This window comes from Panthera uncia, unplaced genomic scaffold (genome assembly GCF_023721935.1).
Source record: "Panthera uncia isolate 11264 unplaced genomic scaffold, Puncia_PCG_1.0 HiC_scaffold_57, whole genome shotgun sequence".
NCBI classification, from domain to species: Eukaryota; Metazoa; Chordata; class Mammalia; order Carnivora; family Felidae; genus Panthera; species Panthera uncia.
Genome location: NW_026059726.1, coordinates 42,306 through 62,887, shown reverse-complemented (window position 1 = coordinate 62,887; position 20,582 = coordinate 42,306). Strand labels below are relative to the sequence as shown.

General features: G+C 43.2%; 1 protein-coding gene across 4 annotated transcripts in view; it reads left to right on the top strand.

Annotated features, from left to right (window-relative positions):
* LOC125918228 (N-acetylneuraminate lyase) overlaps positions 1 to 20,582 on the top strand; it is a 38,535-nt gene that overhangs the window by 9,591 nt on the left and 8,362 nt on the right. For 3 of the 4 annotated variants that reach the window (XM_049624255.1, XM_049624254.1, XM_049624257.1), the window contains exons 3-9: positions 5,210 to 5,283; positions 6,985 to 7,072; positions 10,825 to 10,882; positions 16,063 to 16,138; positions 17,681 to 17,773; positions 18,478 to 18,626; positions 18,746 to 18,792. In XM_049624255.1, the coding sequence (XP_049480212.1) occupies positions 5,210 to 5,283; positions 6,985 to 7,072; positions 10,825 to 10,882; positions 16,063 to 16,138; positions 17,681 to 17,773; positions 18,478 to 18,626; positions 18,746 to 18,792 (585 nt within the window). The remainder of the gene's footprint in view (positions 1 to 5,209; positions 5,284 to 6,984; positions 7,073 to 10,824; positions 10,883 to 16,062; positions 16,139 to 17,680; positions 17,774 to 18,477; positions 18,627 to 18,745; positions 18,793 to 20,582) is intronic. The other variant, XM_049624256.1, reaches the window with a different exon arrangement.

Here is a 20,582-nt window from a genome sequence, read left to right as displayed (position 1 = left end):
AAGAGAAGAGATACAGTCTACATACGGTCTCAAACTGCACCCACTCAGGGCCGTGACTGGTGGCAAAAATAATTGGATAAACATTCTGTCCTCTTACATAGTCTACAGGTGCACTAAATGTCCAAGGGTAGAGGATTAGCTAAATTAATTCTGTTCATTCATACAATGAAATGCTGCATAGCCAGTCTAGTAACAGAATATCTAAAGATGAGGGGAAATATTCGATTTGGCATGCTGAGTGAAAATATAGTACCATATTTGGTACATATTTATAGTACCAAATATGACCATATTTATTTAAGAAAATGCTTTATTATGTATTTGCAAATAGAAAAGTATCAAACTAATAAGAGTGATAACATCCAAAGAGATCCTGCATAGGTTCTTCTCTCCTTTTTTATGGTGTGTACTTTCAAATATAAATGACAGAGCTTCTACAGTATGAAGAAAGTTAAGCACTTTTATGAAAAGAAACTCATGAGCCCAAGGCAAAGAATCTGAACCCCTGGGAATTGAAATTAAGGTATTAAATTGGAGTTAAATCGGGGAGTGACTTCAACAAGCCTGGCATTTGGTTCTGGATCATACAACCCTGAGGTGGCCAGCAGTGAGATGTGTTCTTGGGGCTCATGAAGGAAGACACACACAATGGAAAGCCAGCCTTTGGAAGTGAACTGGCTTGTGCCACTTCTCACTTCCTTGAGCAACAGGCCCCAAATGGCCATCCAGTGGGGATAAGAATCATCCAGTCTTAGTGTTTCCATTACTGCTGGTGACCTCCTCCTAGCTGAGACGGTGCCTGCAGCAATTTACATAAACCCACACTTCACACAGAGAGAGAGTAGGGTGGGAAACCAGAGAAGGGAATAAAGTTCCCAGAGAGGATTATCATCCTGTTCCCACCTTAGCCCTGCTGTTGGGATGCTTTTGTGACAAATATGGTAACAGCTCTGGGTAATTTCACTGGGTTCACTTGCGACTGGAGCCACTGAGCCAAGGGCTGCAGAGATCTGAAATCCCTGAGTTGGTCTGGGGTGGGGGGGCGGGGGGGGGTTCTGTGCCTCCAAAGGGGACAGCCTCTGCTCTTCCCAGCCATTAATGCTGTTCAGAAATGCAGGCCTGGAGGCGCCTGGGTGTCTCAGTCGGTTAAGCGTCCAACTTCAGCTTAGGTCATGATCTCACAGTTCATGAGTTCAAGCCCCACGTTGGGCTCTGTGCCGACAGCTCAGAGCCTGGATCCCACTTCAGGTTCTGGGTCTCCCTATCTCTTTGTCTCTCCCCCACTTGCACTCTGTCTCACTGTCTCTCTTTCAAAAATAAAGAATTTAAAAAAATGCAGGCCTGGCCTTATTAGATCTTCTGCCTTCTCAAAGTCATTTTTTTTTTAGTGTTTACTTTTTGAGAGAGAATTGGAAGCAGGCTCTAGGCTCTGAGTTGTCAGCACAGAGCCCCATGTGGGGCTCAAACTCATGAGCCCCATGAGATTATGACCTGAGCCAAAGTTGGTCACTTAACTGACTGAGCCACCCAGGCCCCCCTCAAAGTTATTTTTTTAAACAAGAAAATAAATGTTTAATGTTGTGAAGGTCAAAACACTTAAGAGCCATCTCTTTTCCACCTCTCTCTCTAAGAGGATTTTAGGAGCATTTTATGAAAAGCAACAAACTGCTTTCTTTCTTTCATTTTTTTAAGTTTATTTTGAGAGAGAGACAGAGAGAAAGAGCACATATGTGCAAATGGGAGGGGCATAGAGAGGCAGAGAATCCCAAGCAGCTCTGTGCAGTCATCTTGGAGCCCAATGTGGGGTTTGAACTCAGGAACCATGAGATCATGGCCTGAGCTGAAACCAAGAGCCGGATCCTTAACCAACTGAGCCACCCAGGCGCCCCAACAAACCGCTTTCTTGAGGGGCTAGAAAATGTATCACCCATAGCATCCCTAACCCTAGTATAATTGTGGCTCCCATCCAGCAAGGCCTAAAGGAGTAGTGAGAAGGGGGTCAGTGCAGATGGAAGCACTACCCACTGAAGCCCTAAAATAGTATGGAGTTCACTGAAAGAGGAGAGCAATCATGGGCTTCATGTACTGGCCTACATTTGTCAAAGGGTGCAGCCAACTCCCTGGAAAGAGAAGGGCCAAGGGAGGGAGGAGCGCAAGATTTCATCCTGTTTATTCCAGATCCGCCTCCTCCTCAAAGTCTCTGTTCCCAGCCTCCCTGATTAGAATAATTAGCCCCTCTTCTAAACCCCTGTATACTTAAAAAAACTTTTTTAATATTTTATTTATTTTTGAGAGAGACAGCGTGAGAGCAGGGAAGGAGCAGAGAGAGAAGGAGACACAGAATCTGAAGCAGGCTCCAGGCTCTGAGCTGGAGAGCTCCAGGCTCTGTCAGCACAGAGCCCAATGCGGGGCTCGAACCCACAAGCTGTGAGATCATGACCTGAGCCACCCGGGCACCCCATCCCATATACTTTTTGATTCAGTCATAGCCTTTATCATGTTTTCTCAATGGTCTAGTTATTTATATACTAGTTTCTCCTTTATTCAGTTAACGTTATAGGTTTAAATGTATCCTGCGGGTGTGGGGATAAGCTGCTTTTAAGACAGCGATCACGGGTGTTTCACCATCATTGAGTCTCTGCACTATGCCAGGCACAGACTAGGGATTGTGAGGTATAAAAGGCACAGGCCTGCCTTCTGGAAGTCCTTGCTCTAGCCTGCAGGGTGAGCATAAACAATTTACAAAATGATTCTTGGGGTGTTTGGGTGGCTCAGTCAGTTTGGCATCAGACTTCACCTCAGGTCATGATCTCTCTGTTGGTGAGTTTGAGGGCCTGCATTGGGCTCTGTGCTGATAGCTCAGAGCCTGCAGCCTGCTTCAGACTCTGTGTCTCCCGGTTTCTCTGCCCCTCCCCAGTTTGCATTCTTGTCTGTCTGTCTCTCTGTCTCTCTTAAAAGTAAACATTTAAGTAGGGATGTGAACTTCGCTGAGGGTGTGAGGTGTTTCTGGGTTTTGTCATGAGGAGTAGTAACAGAAATAATGATTGAGCATTTCATTGGAGCCAGGTAGGGTGCTGAGCACGTGTACTAGACTGGCCATTAGAGGCCCACTTGGCAGTGTGGGTCCCTGCTGAGTTTAGAGTCCATTCTGGGGACACACACACACACACACCCTAACAGACTAAATCAGCTTCTCTCCTTAAGTATTTCTGAAAATGGAAACAAGCTCTTCAGCCTCCCTTTCCAAATGAAGAAGCATTAGACTAAACCAAAAGAATGCACATCAAAGGACAGCACCTACCAGCCCCTGACAATCTGGAGCTCTATGGGCTCCTCCTTGGTGACAAAGCCAGGCCTGCTCTAGGTGGTCTTCAGTACGTGGCCGGGATGGGATTGGGGAGCTGTCAAGACCTCAGTGAAAGTGTACAGGAGCCACTGTGTTTGAGTCTGTGATTCCAACATGGACGGTTGCCCACCAGATTTCTTTCCAGCTTCCAGTCTGATTTGGAAGTTCCCTAGGTCTGCCAGAGCTATTTGCTGGTTGCTTGCATTGGTAGATGAGCACTACTGGTCAAAATCAGGGTTAGCCGTGCACAGACAAAGCCGCTACTGATTTTCTTGCATCTCAGAGCTTATCCCAAGTGGCGGAGGGCTAATGGAAGCAGCCAGAAGCAGGTTCCAAGTGGCAGGAACATAGATATTCCCAGTTGAACAGGTCAAGCTGACCTAAATGAGGGTATTGAGATGGATTGTCTAGGCAGATAACTCACCCATTCTCCCTTTAGGTGAGAACAACCTAAATTTGTTCTTGTCCTGTATTGAGGGAGCTCCTCTGCTCAGCAAGACTGAGAGGCCAGGATTTGGTATTTGAGCAAGGGGGGCAGGGGCGGCAATGTTCTGAGGCTGTGCTCGTGAGCCATTATGCCATTATGCCATTATGCCATTATGCCATTATGGAGGGAGTCTGCTCCCCTCAGGGGGCCTTAGAACTGCTTTAAAGCACACTTTCCCAGTTGACTGGCTCTGATTAGTTGTCATTTGCATGTTGCGGATAGTGACTGCCTGTGCATTCTTTGCTGTTATCTCTAGTGTTTCTATTATCTTTGATAAATATCCTTTGATATCTTTGTTTTCTTTATGCATCAGATTTTTTTTTGTTTTGTTTTCGTGTGGTAAGGAATACAATAAGCAAAGATGAAAAGGATGTTAACAAGGTTAAAATTAAACTGAGATTTTCTGGTCCCCATTGACAAAAATGTAAATGGAAGCCAACTAGCACTTTTTGTTCTTGGCTGTATAACCATGGGTTCTGTGGCATTTAACACCTGCTAGCCACAGCACAGTTTTCCTTTGAGTTTTCACTCTCTAGCCCCCATCATCCTCACCTGCACTTTGATTGAGAACAAGTCACTTTATATGATGTGTGTAAATCTGTTTCTAGATTTTAAAATCAGTATGATTTTTAAGGAAAAGAGCCCTTATTGCCTTAAGCATCAGATCCTTACAGGGTCATTGCTCTTCAGACTGCCCAGTGCATGCATGCAGATCACAAGGGAATCTTATTCCCATGAGGATTTTGACTGGGGAGGACTGTGTGAGGACTGGGACTCTGCATTTCTTACAGACCCCAGATGCCTGTGCTACTCTTCCACAGACGGTGCTTTGAGAGGCAGTGACAGCCAAGTTCCTCTCCGATGTTAATCCTGTTCGATGTAAAACTAGCAAATACAATTGAAGCTTAATTTGCTGTCACAAATATTAAGTGCTAAAATTCTTAAATATTAAGATCGAATTTTCCTACCTTGTAAGCCTAAAAGATGATTGCCTCTCACCAAATGGAATATGTTAAATTCTCATTTCACCACGGCTTCGACCATTGTTCTTCCCCAAAAGGGCAAAAGCTTACTAAGTAATTACTTTTTAAATCTTACTTGTGGGGATATTTAAATGTAAAGCCTTTGCTGATAAATAAGTGATGTGTTGCTCACGTAAGTGAAGCATATGTGAACAACTAGAGAAATCACTCAAAAAACAAGGAAAAACTCAGGCATTATTTAGAGCAGGCTAACAGTTTTACACACCGGCCCGGTGGACTTTTAATAACTAGTAACAAAAGGGAGCAGTTTATAGATTTAAGGGTTGGTTGAATAATATTCTAAAAAAGTCTTAATATGCATTTCTTCTTTTTTTTTTTTCCTGTGTCCTTTAGAGAAATCAACTTTTCAGTCATTGGTCAGTACGTGGACTATCTTGTGGAAGAACAGGGAGTGAAGAATATTTTTGGTGAGTCATCTTTAGAGATTTCTCTATACATCTCTAGCCAAATCCTTAGAGAGTAGCTCTTACCTGGTTACTAGTAGGTCACAGTGTCTTGTGCCATAGTTTACTGGCTAAGCTAAGTAAAATTTGTGAATCTGTGGACTCATCAGTTTTAGATGTGGAAGGCATCTCAAGAGATTATCTAATTTGGTGGTGTACCTTCAAAACAGATAAGGTATTATTTTTATCCCCACTTAAGGAGGAAAATCTGTGACTCAGATATATTATTCAGGGTGCCTAACGCACTGAACCAAGAAATGGTAGAGTAACAGCAAAATCCAGACTTCTCTGTCTTAAGAATGGGCTTTATTCTGACCTCAACCAGACCTTTCGTATGGTAAATGTAGAAAGACTCGACATGCAGCACACAAGGGAATCACAGGTCCAGCAGTTACCCTCATTTATTTCAGAGACGGTGGAAATTAAAAAGTCAGACCCTGAATATTTCAGGCCTGAGAACTATGCTTACCTCTGGTTGAGTTACCCCTTGTGTTGTGTTCTGGGTGCTTGACTCCATAGACTGGACACTACGTCTTTTTCCTGAGCTACTGCTCTACCAACAGGGGCCCCTTAAAAACTGGAAGCATAAGGTCAGAATCAAAGGAGGTTAAAACTTCTGTGAAAAGGTGTGCAGGCCACACATTAAAACCAGAGCCTGATTACAGAACCACTTGGTGTCCGCCCTACAGCTCCAAGCTGTAGTGAGGAAGACAGATTCTTACTCATCGAAAGGCCACAGATGTCCCCTGGGTATAGGGAAAAACTAGGAACATCCCTACTAGTAGAGCATGTTTGAAATTTCTTAAGACCCCAAAGGAGTAGGAAAAACACTCTTTCCTACTCTCACTCCCCTTCTCTACCCCACCTGAGTGCTCAGTGTTTGGTGATCCGAAGTGCTGCCATATGCCTTAGGCTCCTGTAATGTATCCTAGTGCTGTTTGCATACTTTCTGTGGTCCATTAAGAGATTATTGTATTAGCAGGGCAAGTTTTGGAAACACACAGATCTGGATTCAAACTTAGATTACTTAGTGATTCAGAGCCTCATTTTTTCATCTGTAAATGAGAAAAATCATTTGTACTTTGCAGGGTTACTGTGAGAATAAGTGAATATGTAAGAGTGCTTATTCAAGAAATATTAATATCCTTGGTGTTTAATTATGAATTACCATTTAAAAATTGTCCTAGAGTGCTGCCATCATGTTAAACTGTAGACTGAGGTCGTTTTAGATACGCAGTATGCACCACTACCCTCATAAGTAACTCCCATGTGTGATGCCCTTGACATCCCAGCTCTGGATGGTGTTGATCTTCCTGCCATTCAAGCCCAAATAATAGAACTGGGTGGTTTTGCCCAAAATTTGCCTAAAATGAGGACAGTCTCCATTCAAATACTTGCTATCTGTTCCTGATAGCAAGAACAGATTTGTAATTACAAGTCATAAATTAGCCTTCCCGCTGCTTTGGCCAAGGTGAAGATAGAAAAAAGACAGAGTCTTAGATAAAAATGGAAACATAGCATTCCCCCTGCCAGATTCCATCCTCTGATCTTTCCCCATGTCCCTCCCTCGTAAGCAGGGAGTTCTGACCCTGCATTTCCAGTGTTGCTGTTGGAGGAGCAAAAGGAATTGGTTGGCCCCACTGACTGACTCTCTGTTTGGAACAGTGAATGGCACAACGGGAGAAGGCCTGTCCCTGAGCGTCTCAGAGCGACGCCAGGTCGCAGAGGAATGGATGACAAAAGGGCGGAACAAGTGAGTGGTGTCACCAGGATAAAGGGTCTCTTGCAGAGAGCTGTGTGGAGTACTGCTCTTTTCTGATGACACAGTCTCCCACCTTCTGGTCAGAGGTCAGGCTTGAGGCATGGGGATCCGGGCACTTCAGCGAGGCACTGAGGCAGAGGAGTGCCCCTCCTTTCTAGGTGGAAGCAGGCAGACTGCAAGGCCCACCTGTCTCCCAGAGGATACATCTGGAAGCTGCCCCTTACTGTCTATAAGGGTTACCTGTCCTTGGACTGAGGGGATAAGAGGGAGTGGGGCTGGTGACAGACTCTGCTGTCCCCTGGCTCTTCTGAACAACTCCTCTCAGGATGGGTGCCTGATGCTTATATCAGCCCTGGCTTCCCTACATCTTCTCTGTGCACACGACTCAGCATGCTCTCTGTGGTGCTTCCTTTTGTAGTCTTAGGGAACTTTCTACATTTTCTAAACTTCAGTGTAATGATATATTTTTGTTCTAATGCTCCATTCATGCCATGGTAAGCAAATAGGACAGGATCCATTCAGTAAGCACACTCAGTTAACCAAGCTTTATTTGTCATGTGTGATGCACTGTGCTGGCACTGGGGAGATGAAACAGAGTCCCTGCCTTCAGGTTGCTTGTCATCCAATGGAGATGTCCAATCACGAAATTTAACACTGATCCTTGTGATAACCAGCATAAGCAGGGGTCAAAGAAGGCAATGGTTGATGTTGCCTTAGGTGGTGGCAAAGATTGGAGGTAAGTCCCAAGTGACCCTGGAGCAGAGGTTTTCAGAGTGAAGCCCATGACCTCCTTGGGGATCCTTAAGTGACTTCAGAACACCTTGAGTACTCTGATGCTACATGCCAAGTCTGAATGCGTGTCCGCATACACGTTTCCTGTTGATCCATCAGCTTTCAGCTCATTTCCAGTCAGATTTGGGCCCAAATTCCAGCAGGCCCAAACAGATTAAAGACCATGGACACAAAAAAGAGGAAAGTTAAAGATCAATATTAAGAAAAGCACCAGAAATGGGGAGAAAGTGAAGGGGACAAAGACAGAAAGCCCTCAGAAGGGCAGGAGAGAGGTCAGGGGTGAATCCCGCCACTTAAGGAAGAATAGTTTCAGAGCACGCCAATGTAGCACAATAATTAGGAGTGGGGACTGTGCAGCCAGACTGCCTGAGTTTGGGCCCTGGTTCTGTCTCTTACTAGCCTTCTGAACTCAAGTCCTTTAACCGCCCTGTGTTTCACCTATAAAATAGGAATAAAAGTACATGTCTTCTAAGGTGGTGGCGAGGATTGAGATGGTGGCTGGCACACAGTACCGAGTGTTACATAGGAATTCATTGTAATTCTTGGCAGTAGATTCTGTGTTATCACATTTGTTATAAATATTGGATGTTGTGAAAGTCAGTAGATGGAGGGCTGAGAAGACCGCTTGGTTTGCAGTGACTGTGACCAATGACCTCAGAGCAGAGCCAGTGGGGTTGTTGAAACAGAAGCAGACCGCAGTGAGCTGTAGAAGGCAGCAGGTGTGCAGAGGTGGGGGCCATGAGTGCAGCCCATTCTCCAAACGTTTTCTGGTGAAGGGAAGAAGAGATGGAGTAGTATCTTAGGGAGGAAGAAGCAAGATTAAAAGAAGGGTAATTAGTTATAAAGCAGGGTAGTTCTGAGCATGTTTCTCTGCCGAAAAGACACCGTTATGGGAGAAAAGATTAACAAAGAGAAGACAGCTGCTACCTTTGATAGGAAGGTCTGGGGGCACGCGGGGCTTGAAATAAAACCAAAAGTAGATAATGTTAGAGGACAGCCACGAAGCTAGGAGGAAAGCATAGATGGGGAGGTAACTAAGTGTAGAGGCACAGAGAAGGAGAAGGGGGGCAGTCTGTGTATGAAACGTCTTTATTTCTGGTGTATTGGAAGTGAAGACATCTGCCAGGAACAAGGAGTTGGGCTGGAATATAGAGCTTGAGAGTAGTCCAGATTTGAAGTAGCCATTGCAGGGAATTGGAAGGGAAGTCCGTCGTGATGACCAGAAGGCTTTCTGGAGCCTCGTTCTCCTGAATTGGGAAATAACGAGTTGGTATCAAAGCCACAGGGTGGTTTTTTCTAGCAGCAACTAACAGCAGGATAGAAGGGAGGAAGGAATGTGTGACTTGTTTTAACCTAGGCCAGGAGAAGGGGTGTGAAAGGTTTGAGGAGGTCATGCGGACAAGCTACTGGTAAGAGTAGAGCACATCAGTCAGCCTTCCCTTCTTTTCCAGGGCTTTTCCTATAAAAATGCAAACCTGATCACATCACCTCTTTAGTGAGGCCCATTTCACCTGAGACCTAACAAGTCAAGAATCGCTGAGGACTCACTGATCGGGCCTAAACAAGAATGTGGTGTCTCCATCCCCTGAGGATGGCACATGAGTCATTCAGGGGTCCCTCAGAAGAGTCACTGGGATGACTGGCCTCACAGCTGAATTTTATTAACCCTCCCTGAGAACACCCGTCTCACTGTGGCCTCCGCCCACGGGGTCACATGGAGCACCTCCGAAGATGAATATTGGGGTCTCAGAGGAAACCTCTCTTATAAGAGGCCAAATTCTGAGGACTTACAAGACAGGGAAAAGCTTTATGCAGTGAATTCATTTCTCATATGGCTGGTTCCTGGCTGTACTCTTTGAAGAACCTCTTTATTTTTATCTCCAACCAAAAAATGTCTCAATTTTACACCTATCTCCAGGCACCTATCACCATCAAATACACCATCTAAAACAGCGCTTCATCAAAGATAGTATTCAAGTATCAATCGCGCTGGTCAGAGTGGCTAAAATGAACAAATCAGGAGACTATAGACGCTGGCGATGATGTGGAGAAATGGGAACCCTCTTGCACTGCTGGTGGGAGTGCAACTGGTGTAGCCTCTCTGGAAAACAGTGTGGAGGTTCCTCAAAAAATTAAAAATAGAACTACCCTATGACCCAGCAATAGCCCTGCTGCTAGGAATCTACCCAAAGGATGCAGGAGTGCTGATGCATAGGGGCACACGTACCCCAATGTTTATAGCAACACTTTCAACAATAGCCAAATTATGGAAAGAGCCTAAATGTCCATCAACTGACAAATGGATAAAGAAGACATGGTTTATATATACAATGGAATACTACTTGGCAATGAGAAAGAATGAAATCTGGCCATTTGCAGCAATGTGAATGGAACTGGAAGGCATTATGCTAAGTGAAATAAGCCAGGGAGAGAAAGATAACCATATATTTTCACTCATACGTGGATCTTGAGAAACTTAACAGAAGACCATGGGAGAGGCGAAGGGGGAAAAAAAGTTACAGAGAGTGAGGGAGGCAAACCATAATAGACTCTTAAGGACTGAGAACAAACTAAGGGTAGATAGGGGTGGGGGAGAGGGGAAAGAGGATGATGGGCAGGGAGGAGGGCACTTGTTGGGATGAGCACTGGGTGTTGTATGGTAACCAATTTGACAATAAATTATGTTTTAAAAAAATATCGATTAATCGGTTATTGGTTTCAAAATTCTGCTTGGTTGGACCTTAAATTTTATTTCCTGGACATTCTTTTTTTTTAATCCTTTATTAGATTAGTTTTAAATAGACCACTATAGAATTTAATGGTTTTGAGATTGAGATTAGTGAGGCATTAGCCGACTTCCAGGATTAGTGAGACAGCACAAAGCAGGATAGTGCAGCCCTTCTGTGTTACTCTAAACTCCCAAGTGATGCAGCATGTTTTCTCCTTTGCAGGCTTGATCAGGTAGTAATTCACGTAGGAGCACTGAGCTTGAAGGAGTCACAAGAACTGGTATGTATGGAGGTCTATCTGGGAGAGACCACTCTAGGGTCCTCCTTTTTCTCTTATTACTGGAGTACAGTTGACATGTACAATGTTATATTAATTTCAGTGAAATTCATATAGTGAGCTGATAATTGTATGCATTAGTCCGTGTTCACCAGGGTAAGTGTGGTCACCAGCTGTCATCATACATGGTTATTACAATATTATTGTCTATATTCCCTATGCTGTGCTTTTCATCTCTGTGACTTGTTTTACAATTGGAAGTTTGTATCCCTTAATCCTCTTCATCTATTTTGCCCGTCCCCCCACTACCCTCTCCTCTGGCAACTACCAGTTGGTTCTCTTCATTTACGTATTATTGTATATCTCTCTTTCTATTTTTTTGTTTATTCATTTCTTTTGTTTTTTAGATTCCACATAAGGGAAGGGGCTCCTTTTTTATGCTGAGGTTAAACTCAATATAGTTTTTGCTGTATATTGGATGCTGTCATGGGGAGTATGAGATGAGGGACCTAAGAGAGCTCACCATCCAGAAGCAGGCAGAGAGCCATGATGAGAGTAGCCCGAGGTGATAACTCCTGTAGCAGAAGTCAGGGTGGGTATAGATGGAGCTAAGTTTACGAGTCAGGAGAACTTGAGCGAACCTCAGCTTTCCCTCGGAAGCAAAGAGCAAAGCCATCTGCTGGGCATGAAGGAGATGGTAGATGGGGTTCAGGTGTAAAGAGCAGTTACCGCCTCAGAGAATGGGAGAGAGAACTGAAACACAGGAAGACTGTCCCACCCATGTTCGAATCAGCATTATCTATAATGTAAAGAGGCAGAAGCAGCCCAAATGCCCATCAGTGGATAAATAGATAAAATGTGGTATAGACATACTATTAAAGGACAAAAAGGCAGCTGAGTAATTTAAAAGATCCAGTTGGCTTTGAGTGATTCATGAATCCAGCAGCATCCAATCTAGCAAATAGAAGGGAGCTCTGGGGGGCCTGGGTGGCTCAGTTGGTTAAGCATCTGACTCTTGATTTTGGCTCAGATCATGTCGTGGTTCATGAGATCGAGCCCCACGTCAGGCTCTGTGCTGACACTGTGGAGCCTGTTTGGGATTCTTTCTCTCTCCTTCTCTCTCTCTCTGCCCCTCCCCCACTCTCCCACGTGCATGCATGCTCTCACTCTCTCAAAATAAGTACAGTTTAAAAAAAAAAAGAAGGAAGTTTTTTGAAGCCTGGAAAAGGAAAGGTTTTTAAAGACAGAGAGGGAGTGAAGAAAAGAAAGTTATTAGCAAAGAACACATTGTTTTAAGCAAGGTCATCCTCCTAAGGAGAATGGAAGGGGTCTGGCAATAAATTTCCTCATGCTGACCAGGAAGTTCCATGTTGACAGTTTAAAGGTTACATTCCTGGGAAGATTGAAACTGCAGTCAGGTTATGTATTAAGTCTTGGTTTGCTGATGTGGGGCCTTAACATAAGTGACTCCATCTGGGTCCTGTGATTTTCTTTTTAACAATACAGTGGAATATTATTCAACCTTAAAAAGGAAGGAAATCTATCCTGTCACATGCTGTAATGTAGGTGAACCTCCTTGAGGACATTATGTTAAATAAGCCAGTCACTAGAAAACAAATACTATATGATTCTTCTTAAATGAGGTATCTAAAGTAGTCAAATTCATAAAAACAAAGTAGAATGGTGGATATCAGGGGCTAGAGGGAGAGAAAAAGAAGAATTGTTTAATGGGTATAGAGTTTCAGATCTGGAAGATGAAAAGTTGTAGAGGGGCGCCTGGGTGGCTTAGTCCTTTGAGCGTCCCACTTCAGCTTAGGTCATGATCTCAAGGTTCACGGGTTTGAGCCCAGCGTCAGGTTCTGTGCTGACAGCTCAGAGCCTGGAGCCTGCTTGGGACTCCGTGTCTCCCTCTCTCTCTGCCCCTCCCCTGCTCACACTCTGTATCTCTGTCTCAAAAATTAATAAAATATTTTTAAAAATTTTTTAAATTAATAAAATTAAAAGAAAAGTTGTAGAGATATGTTTCATAACTGCTGAACTGTACACTTAAAAATGATTAAAGTGGTAAATTTTATGTGATTTTGTCACAAAAAAAAATTTTTTTTAAGTAACTTATATGCCCCACATTTGGCAGACTTGAACTCAAAACCCTGAGATTAGGAGTCAGTCACATGCTCTTCTGACTGAGCCAGCCAGGTACCCCTAATTAGTCAAATTTTTAAAAAGGATTGCCCAGTGGTGCTGAAAACCCAACTGAAGCTGAGTCATAAATTTCTCATACCACCATTCAACTAGGTTATGGAAATTTCTTCCTAGGTACAGTCTTCAACCAGAACATAGGTTCAAGAACACAAACAATTGCATTGCTCTGGGTTTGAAGATTAGCAGATTAGATGGAGCAGAGGGTAGGAGTAGGAGTCAAAGTTGCTGGCAGAAAAGTACATGACCTGGTGGTTCCAGGACTTTGTGAATTGGGTAAAAAAAGAAAGCTCAACAATGTTGCAGTGTTTACCAGAAGGCCTAGTACCTGGACCACTGCTAAATTAACCATGTTTTCAGAATTTATATATTCTAATTCCAAAGATTCCAATGACTTGACCTGGCCTCAACATCTTCTTGATGCGTTTTGTTTTTCCTATTACTGAATTTAGAAATGGAATGTATTATACATATTTGCAAAATTGCAGTTCAACACTCTTAGGCAAGCCACACAGGAAGACATATTGCTAGTTGGTTGCTTAATAAGCCTAAAATCAGAAGTTGGAGACTTGATTTATCCTTCTTATTCTTGATAGGTCTTTCAGTTTAGGTAGTATCATGTAGGAAACCTTTTTTTTCCCCATCTCTTTTCAATTGCTTTCTTTCCCTATGTGTGATACAAATTTTAAAGTATTGTCATGTCATGACATGAAAACTGTCCTCTATTGGGCTAACCACTAGAAGAGTATAATCTTAGTATAGAAATAATCCCCTGCTATAGGGATAATCCCCTGCTATAGGGATAATCCCCTACTATGGGGATAATCTTACCAATGAGATGATAATTTTGTATCTGCTTAGCCATAACTCCATTGGATGGGGTTTGAATGGGCACTGCCATCAACTGTCTTTAGCTGTTTCCTTTTTCCTTATTTGCAGCTAAGGTTACCCTTGTACTTCTTGCCCTAAACAGAGTGCTAAAACAAATTATTCAAATACATTACATTCCAACCCATGTTAATGAAATTACACCCAATGTCACAATTGGTCTTTGGACTATATCCCGTTCTTCTTTTTGGCTCTCCTACTTCTGCAGAAAGCTAATCACATCTATTAGGTATAGATATTAAAGTCTCAAAGGGAAGCGTGTTTCCGTTTTAGGTAGTGGGACATGTTCTGAAGCAATCCGCAAGTCCCTGCTATGTGCTCAGCACCATGATTAACTAACTGTACACAAGAGTAAAATCTGACCCCTGCCCTCAGGAAACTCATTCTATTTGAAAACAGTCACTGTACACAACTCTCTTGCCATGTAGTAGACTTTAGGTACTCTACTTGAAATAGATAAGGATGTTTGAGGGCCCAGCAGAAGGAAATGTTATTTTTCCTGGAGAAATCTGAGAAAACCTCAGAATAGTGGTACAGTGTATCTTCCTTTATGTGCATAATCTTTTTCTTCTCAACCATCCTCAACTTCATTCCCAATCCATAAATTAAAATTTTTAAATAAATTTAGAATAAATTTTAAAATGTGACTATTAAAGCACTGGACAGGAAAGATAGCGTCATCCAACGGATCCAATGGGCTGAACACTAGAAGAGAAATTACACCTGCAAGTTTCTCTTTAATGAACCACTCATGTCTTCTTTAGCAAGGTTTTTTTGTACTGACAGAGTCTGAAGAAGAATCAGATTAAATGCACAGGCCACCTCCAACAGCGGTCTCTACTTTGCAATTTGGGATTTTCCTGGTAATGACATTTATCATTAAATTTGGCTTATTTTCTGTTCTCTAGTGGTGCATCAGTTGCATCACTTCAAGTGCTACTGTCCGTAGTTTGTTGCTACTCTCATTATCTAACTGAAGGTGCATATAATAAGTCACTTATTCCAAGTGATATTGTAATTTATAATAAATATGTATTTGGTCTTTGCTCAGCTTCTGGCACAGAGTTCCTAACACTCTTGGAATTCTCTGTGATGAGAGCAATAAAGGTGTCTCTGGTTACGTGAATGAGGTGGCTTTTAGAATGCAACTTAATCGAGGGGCGCCTGGGTGGCTCTGTGGGTTAAGCGTCCAACTTTGGCTCAGGTCATGATCTCATGCTCTGTGAGTTCGACCCCACATCAGGCTCTGTGCTGACAGCTCAGAGCCTGGAGCCTGCTTCAGATTCTGTGTCTCCCTCTCTCTCTGCCCCTCTCTCTCTGCCCCTGTCTCTCTCTCTCTCTCTCTCTCTCTCTCTCAAAAATAAGTAAACATTTAAAAAATTAAAAAGAATGCAACTAAGGATGAGGGCTGGTTGCCAGGAGAACCAACCACATGATTAGAGGGTTGGAACTTTCAGTCCTACTCGACCTCCACCCCTGGAGAGGGAGGAAGAACTGGAGGTTGAATCAGTCACCAGAGGTCAGTGATTTAATGAATGGTGCCTCTACGGGGAAGCCTCTATTAAGACCCAAAAAGGCAGGTTTCAGAGAGCTTCCATGTTGGTGAACGTGTGGCAATCTGGGGAGAGTGGTGCCCCGGTGCTGGGAGAAGATGTGGAAACCATAAGCCCTGTCTCTGTCCCTGATGCTATGCATCTCTTCCACCTGGCTGTTCCTGAGTAATATACTCTTACAATAAACTGGTGATCTAGTGAATAAATAGTTTCTCTGAGTTCTGTGAGCTGCTCTAGCAGATTAATCAACCCAAGGAGGGAATCATTGGAACCCCCAGCCTGTAGCCAGTGAGCCAGAAACACAGGTGACAACCTGGGCTTCTGACTGGCATCTAAAGTTGGAGGAGGTGGAGTAGTCTTATAGGACTGAGCCCTTAACCTGTGGAATCTGATTCTGTCTCCAGGTAGATAGCATCAGAGTTGAGTAGAATTGTGGGACACACAGCTGGTATCAGAGAATTGCTTGCTGATGTGGGGAAACCCCCACACCCACATATCAGAATTGTGCCTAGACCCACAATGGTCTTATTTCTTCTTTTAAAGGCCCGACATGCAGCAGAAATAGGAGCCGATGGCATCGCTGTCATTGCGCCTTTCTTTCTCAAGCCATGGAACAAAGGTAAGTAGACGGTCCAAACACATGGTGCCTCACATGGGCCGCTTCTTTTTGCCTTCATTCAAAATGGTTACACTGAACTCGTGAAAGTAAAGTTTTATGGACTGACAGTGTGCAGTTGCAGTAGTATACAGCAGTGGTCCAGGATATTTGGCCTCCCTGGATCCATGTGAGAAAATACTCCTTTGAGAAGGGCTTCAACTCCTTTGCCAAACAATCTGATTGGGTCATCATCCACCAAGCCCCGGGTCAGCCTATAGGTGCCTGTTTGAGTCAGGTGTTCACTCCTAGTCCAGCCGGTTTTGCAGTGTCAGAGTAACATGGCAAAACATGGGACCGGTTTTCTCAAAACAGGAATATAAGTGATGGGCATCTTGAGAATACACGTTCTATTCAAGATTGAATGAGTAATGAATTTGAGGGAGATTTCACAGAAACATCCATTGTCTCCCAAAATAACAAGTTAATTGCTTTCTCCTCTGCTTTCTCTATGGAAACTACTTGTGGTTTCCAAGTATACTGAGTCTTTTTAATCCTCCTGATTAACAAACAAAGAAATGCAAATTTTGAAAAGATTGAAAACAGACAATCCATGATTGAATGCATGATTAATAAATACACAGCTAGGGAAGCCCGGGTGGCTCAGTTGGTTAAGCATCCGACTTAGGCTCAGGTCATGATCTCGCAGTTGGTGAGTTGGAGCCCCCACTTGGGCTCTGTGCTGACAGCTCAGAGCCTGGAGCCTGCTTCAGATTCTGTCTCCCTCTCTCTGCCCCTCCCCTGCTTGTGCTCTATCTCTCTCTCTCTCTCAAAAATAAATAAATGTTAAAAAAATTTTTTCTTTAAATCTCTCTCCCACTAGCCAAAGTGCAAGCAAGTCTGCTAGATTTATTTATCATCTGTAGTAATGTTGCAGTTGAAGCTCACAGTGGATGATGTAGGAAATCACAACTTCTCAGTAAAGTAGAGTGAGTTCTCTTCTGCCATATCTGGATTTCTCCCCAAACAGGGAAAGAACCAGCCTCTGGTTGAATTATTGTCAGATATGCCTCTATTCTTATAACTTCCCTCTTTAAGCAAATGTTGTTTACCTCTTTGTTGTAGAATTTTCTCAGTTAAAACTTGATGATTCTGATCCTAATGCAGATTCCTTGTTCCCTGACCACGTTTAACCCTTATGGGAAAAGAGCATAAAAGTCTTCTTGATGGGCTTCTGGCTTTTATGAGAGTATTTCATGATCTTCTCTTAATATCTGGGAGGGTTTGCACCAGTTTTTTAATAGTATTTTAGTATGGTACGAAAGTGATCATCTTATTTTGGCCTTTCTCCAGAAAGGAAAATAAAACTTTGAATGGAACAAGCTGCAATGACATTGCCGTAACAATCTCAGGGATGGTAAGAGTGATCAAGAATTTTCAGCTGCTGAGAGGGATGGTTGCATTTCATTAGATGGTTCTTTTTTTTTTTGTTTTTTTTTTTTTAGCAGGGAAAGCCAGTGTTTTATATGCTTGTTCACACCACGGCTTTTCCTGCTCTTCTTTCAGATGTCTTGATTAATTTCCTAAAGGAGGTGGCTGCTGCGGCCCCAGCATTGCCATTTTATTACTATCACATCCCTGCCTTGACAGGGGTAAAGAGTAAGTGTGGCTTCTTTCAATGCTTCTGTCCCTCCATCCCATATCTTACCGTTTCACTAAGAAAACTCCACCCCACATCATCAAAGCATAATATTGTTGACCAGACAGTTCCAGTTGATCCACAATAAGTCAGTGTTATCCATCGTTGACCCTTCCTTATAATGGAAGTTTTTAAGTGTGAAAGACGAGCTGACACGTAGGCACTTCTAGCAGATATGTTGTGTCTATCACACACACCCCTGCTTCTTATATGAGAAGACACAAGCCTGTAAGACCCTCAAGGAGAAAGACTGTGTCTACCATGTCCTCTACCGTATTCTCAGTGCGGTAGGTACTGAGGTACCCTGAGCCCTCCTCACTTCTCTTCTGGCTTTTCTTTTGTCGTTACTATGCTTCTCCAACAAGGAGATCGTTACAATTAGATGACATTTCTTAGGGGCTTATTTTTTAGATTTCATTCCTTTCTACTTCCTTAAAAGAAAAAAGTACAAGTTGCGCCTTGGAAACATGCACGTGTTGTCTTCAAAGAACAGAAGGTTTGGGGCTGTAATTTGACAAGTGTACAGGAACTACTAGGTGAGGGTGTGTGACGTCCAGCTGAGAACAGGTTCTGGCACTCTGTGCCGATGCAGGGGGACCTACAAGACGCGGTTTGGCATCTTCTGGAGTGTGCAGATTAGTGAGGCATTGACTGTTTTGAGCAGTTCGTGCTGAGGAATTGCTGGATGGGATTCAGGAGAAGATCCCCACCTTCCAAGGGCTGAAGTTCAGTGACACAGATCTCTTAGACTTCGGGCAATGTGTTGATCAGAATCGCGAGCGGCAGTTTGCTTTCCTTTTTGGGGTGGATGAGGTAAGTCGCTCACTTGTCAGGTTAGTTGCCCTCTGGAACCATTTATAAAGCTATAGAGCAGCAGCCTCTTGCTTTCTCTTGTTCATAAAAGCGAATACTCTGTGTCTGTTTTTGACTAGCAACTACTGAGTGCTCTGGTGATGGGAGCGACGGGAGCGGTGGGCAGGTAAGCATGACGCATTATAAATGTCAAGTCCCCCAGGGAGAGGTAGTCACCACCTAATTCGTTATACTTCTTGCACAAACACCGTTTTTAATACAAATTGCCTTTCTTTCCCCCAGTCTTTCAGTACAAAGGAATTAAGTAGGGCATAGCAGTTTGTTAGCAACCCAATCATTGTCCCTACAAGCCTCTGCTGCAATCAGAGGTGAGGCACCAGAACCAAGAGCATGCACAGAACCCATCAGAAATTATTTACTTACTAGTAACAGAAACCCATTCAAAGGAGCTAATGTAGACAAAGATAAGGTATAAACTACTGGAAAATTACATAAAACTCAAGAGAAGGAAGTGCAGCCAGGCCTCAGAGAAGATGAGAACCCAGAACTGCAAATCTCTCAGCAGCCACAGCAGAGCACTCTCCTGTCTGTGGCCCTCTGGAGACTCTCGCCCCTGTGTCTCTCTGCGCACCCCTCTATTTCCCCTCTGGCTCTCCACGTGGGCTTGCTGTGCGTCAGCGTGTGCACATGGCCAATCGTGGCTGCCCAAGCATGGCACTTCAGGGTGTCACCAGATCGCACCTCCTGTTCAGTTTGCCTGAAGTCCAGTCACCTGCAGCCAAGAAAGTAGAATTATGTGGCCTGATGCCTACTTAGACAGGCTAGGGAAGGCAGGAAATTCAATTAGCATGTCCACTGCACATGGTAACCTAATTTATTAGAAAAGTGCCTACAAGGGATTGATTGAAATAATTTGTATTCACTGAAAGGACATTTCCTCCCTATAGGAAAAGTGTAGGGAGAAGCAAAGTAATATTGATAACATGTCTTGGTGAGTGCGGCTTTGATGAAGAATAATTAAGTTGGGAGCTCCTGGGTGGCTCAGTCGTTTAAGCATCCGACTCTTGATTTCAGCTCAGGTCATGATCTCATGGTTTTATGAGTTTGAGCCCCATGACAGGCTCTGTGCTGACAGTGCAGATCCTGCTTAGGATTCTCTGTCTCCCTCTCTCTCTGCCCCTACCCCACTTGTGATGTCTGTCTGTCTGTCTCTCTCTCAAATAAATAAATAAATAAATAAATAACTTAAAAATGTATTTAAAAGAAAAGAATAATTAAGTTGGATAATTTAATGGCTTATTCACCAAGTCAGGATGGCCGGAAATATCCATTGTCACTACAGGGACATTTCTGCCAAGGAGACCTGAATGCCTGGATATGCTGGCTGTGAAATTCTTACTTTTTTTCCCCTGTAAATTCTTACTTTTTTGACTTTTGTTTTTTTGGCCCCCATTTGGCATTTTTAATTCTGTCAACATAATCTGGAGGCAAAGTACATTTGGTTAGACTTTATTTCTTCTTCACTGTAATCACATTCTCTCTAACCAAATATGCCTAAGACCCCTGGGATTTGAATTTTAGTATTCTGAAACTCCTCTGACGTTCACATACATATCGTGACCTAGAAGTGTTCCACATCTATAAGTGACTTATCTCAGCTATTATGTTTTATTTTTCCTTACTTTATGACCAGAAGGTAATGTGGAACTTCACATTCTTGGAATCCCTTGCTGCTCATTCCAGGGTCTACATATATGAAGTACCAACAACATTCTGTTCTTCATATACCAAGATAAATATATTTTTCTGATACTGACTTAACTCTATGAGAAGTCGCTCGACACTGGGAAAGCATCCTTGTTAAGAATTTCTGTAAACATCTACCTTGCCAATTTCTCTAAGAATTCAGTGATTAGTCTAAGATATTTGTCTTTATTGGTAGCTAGAGACTTTTTT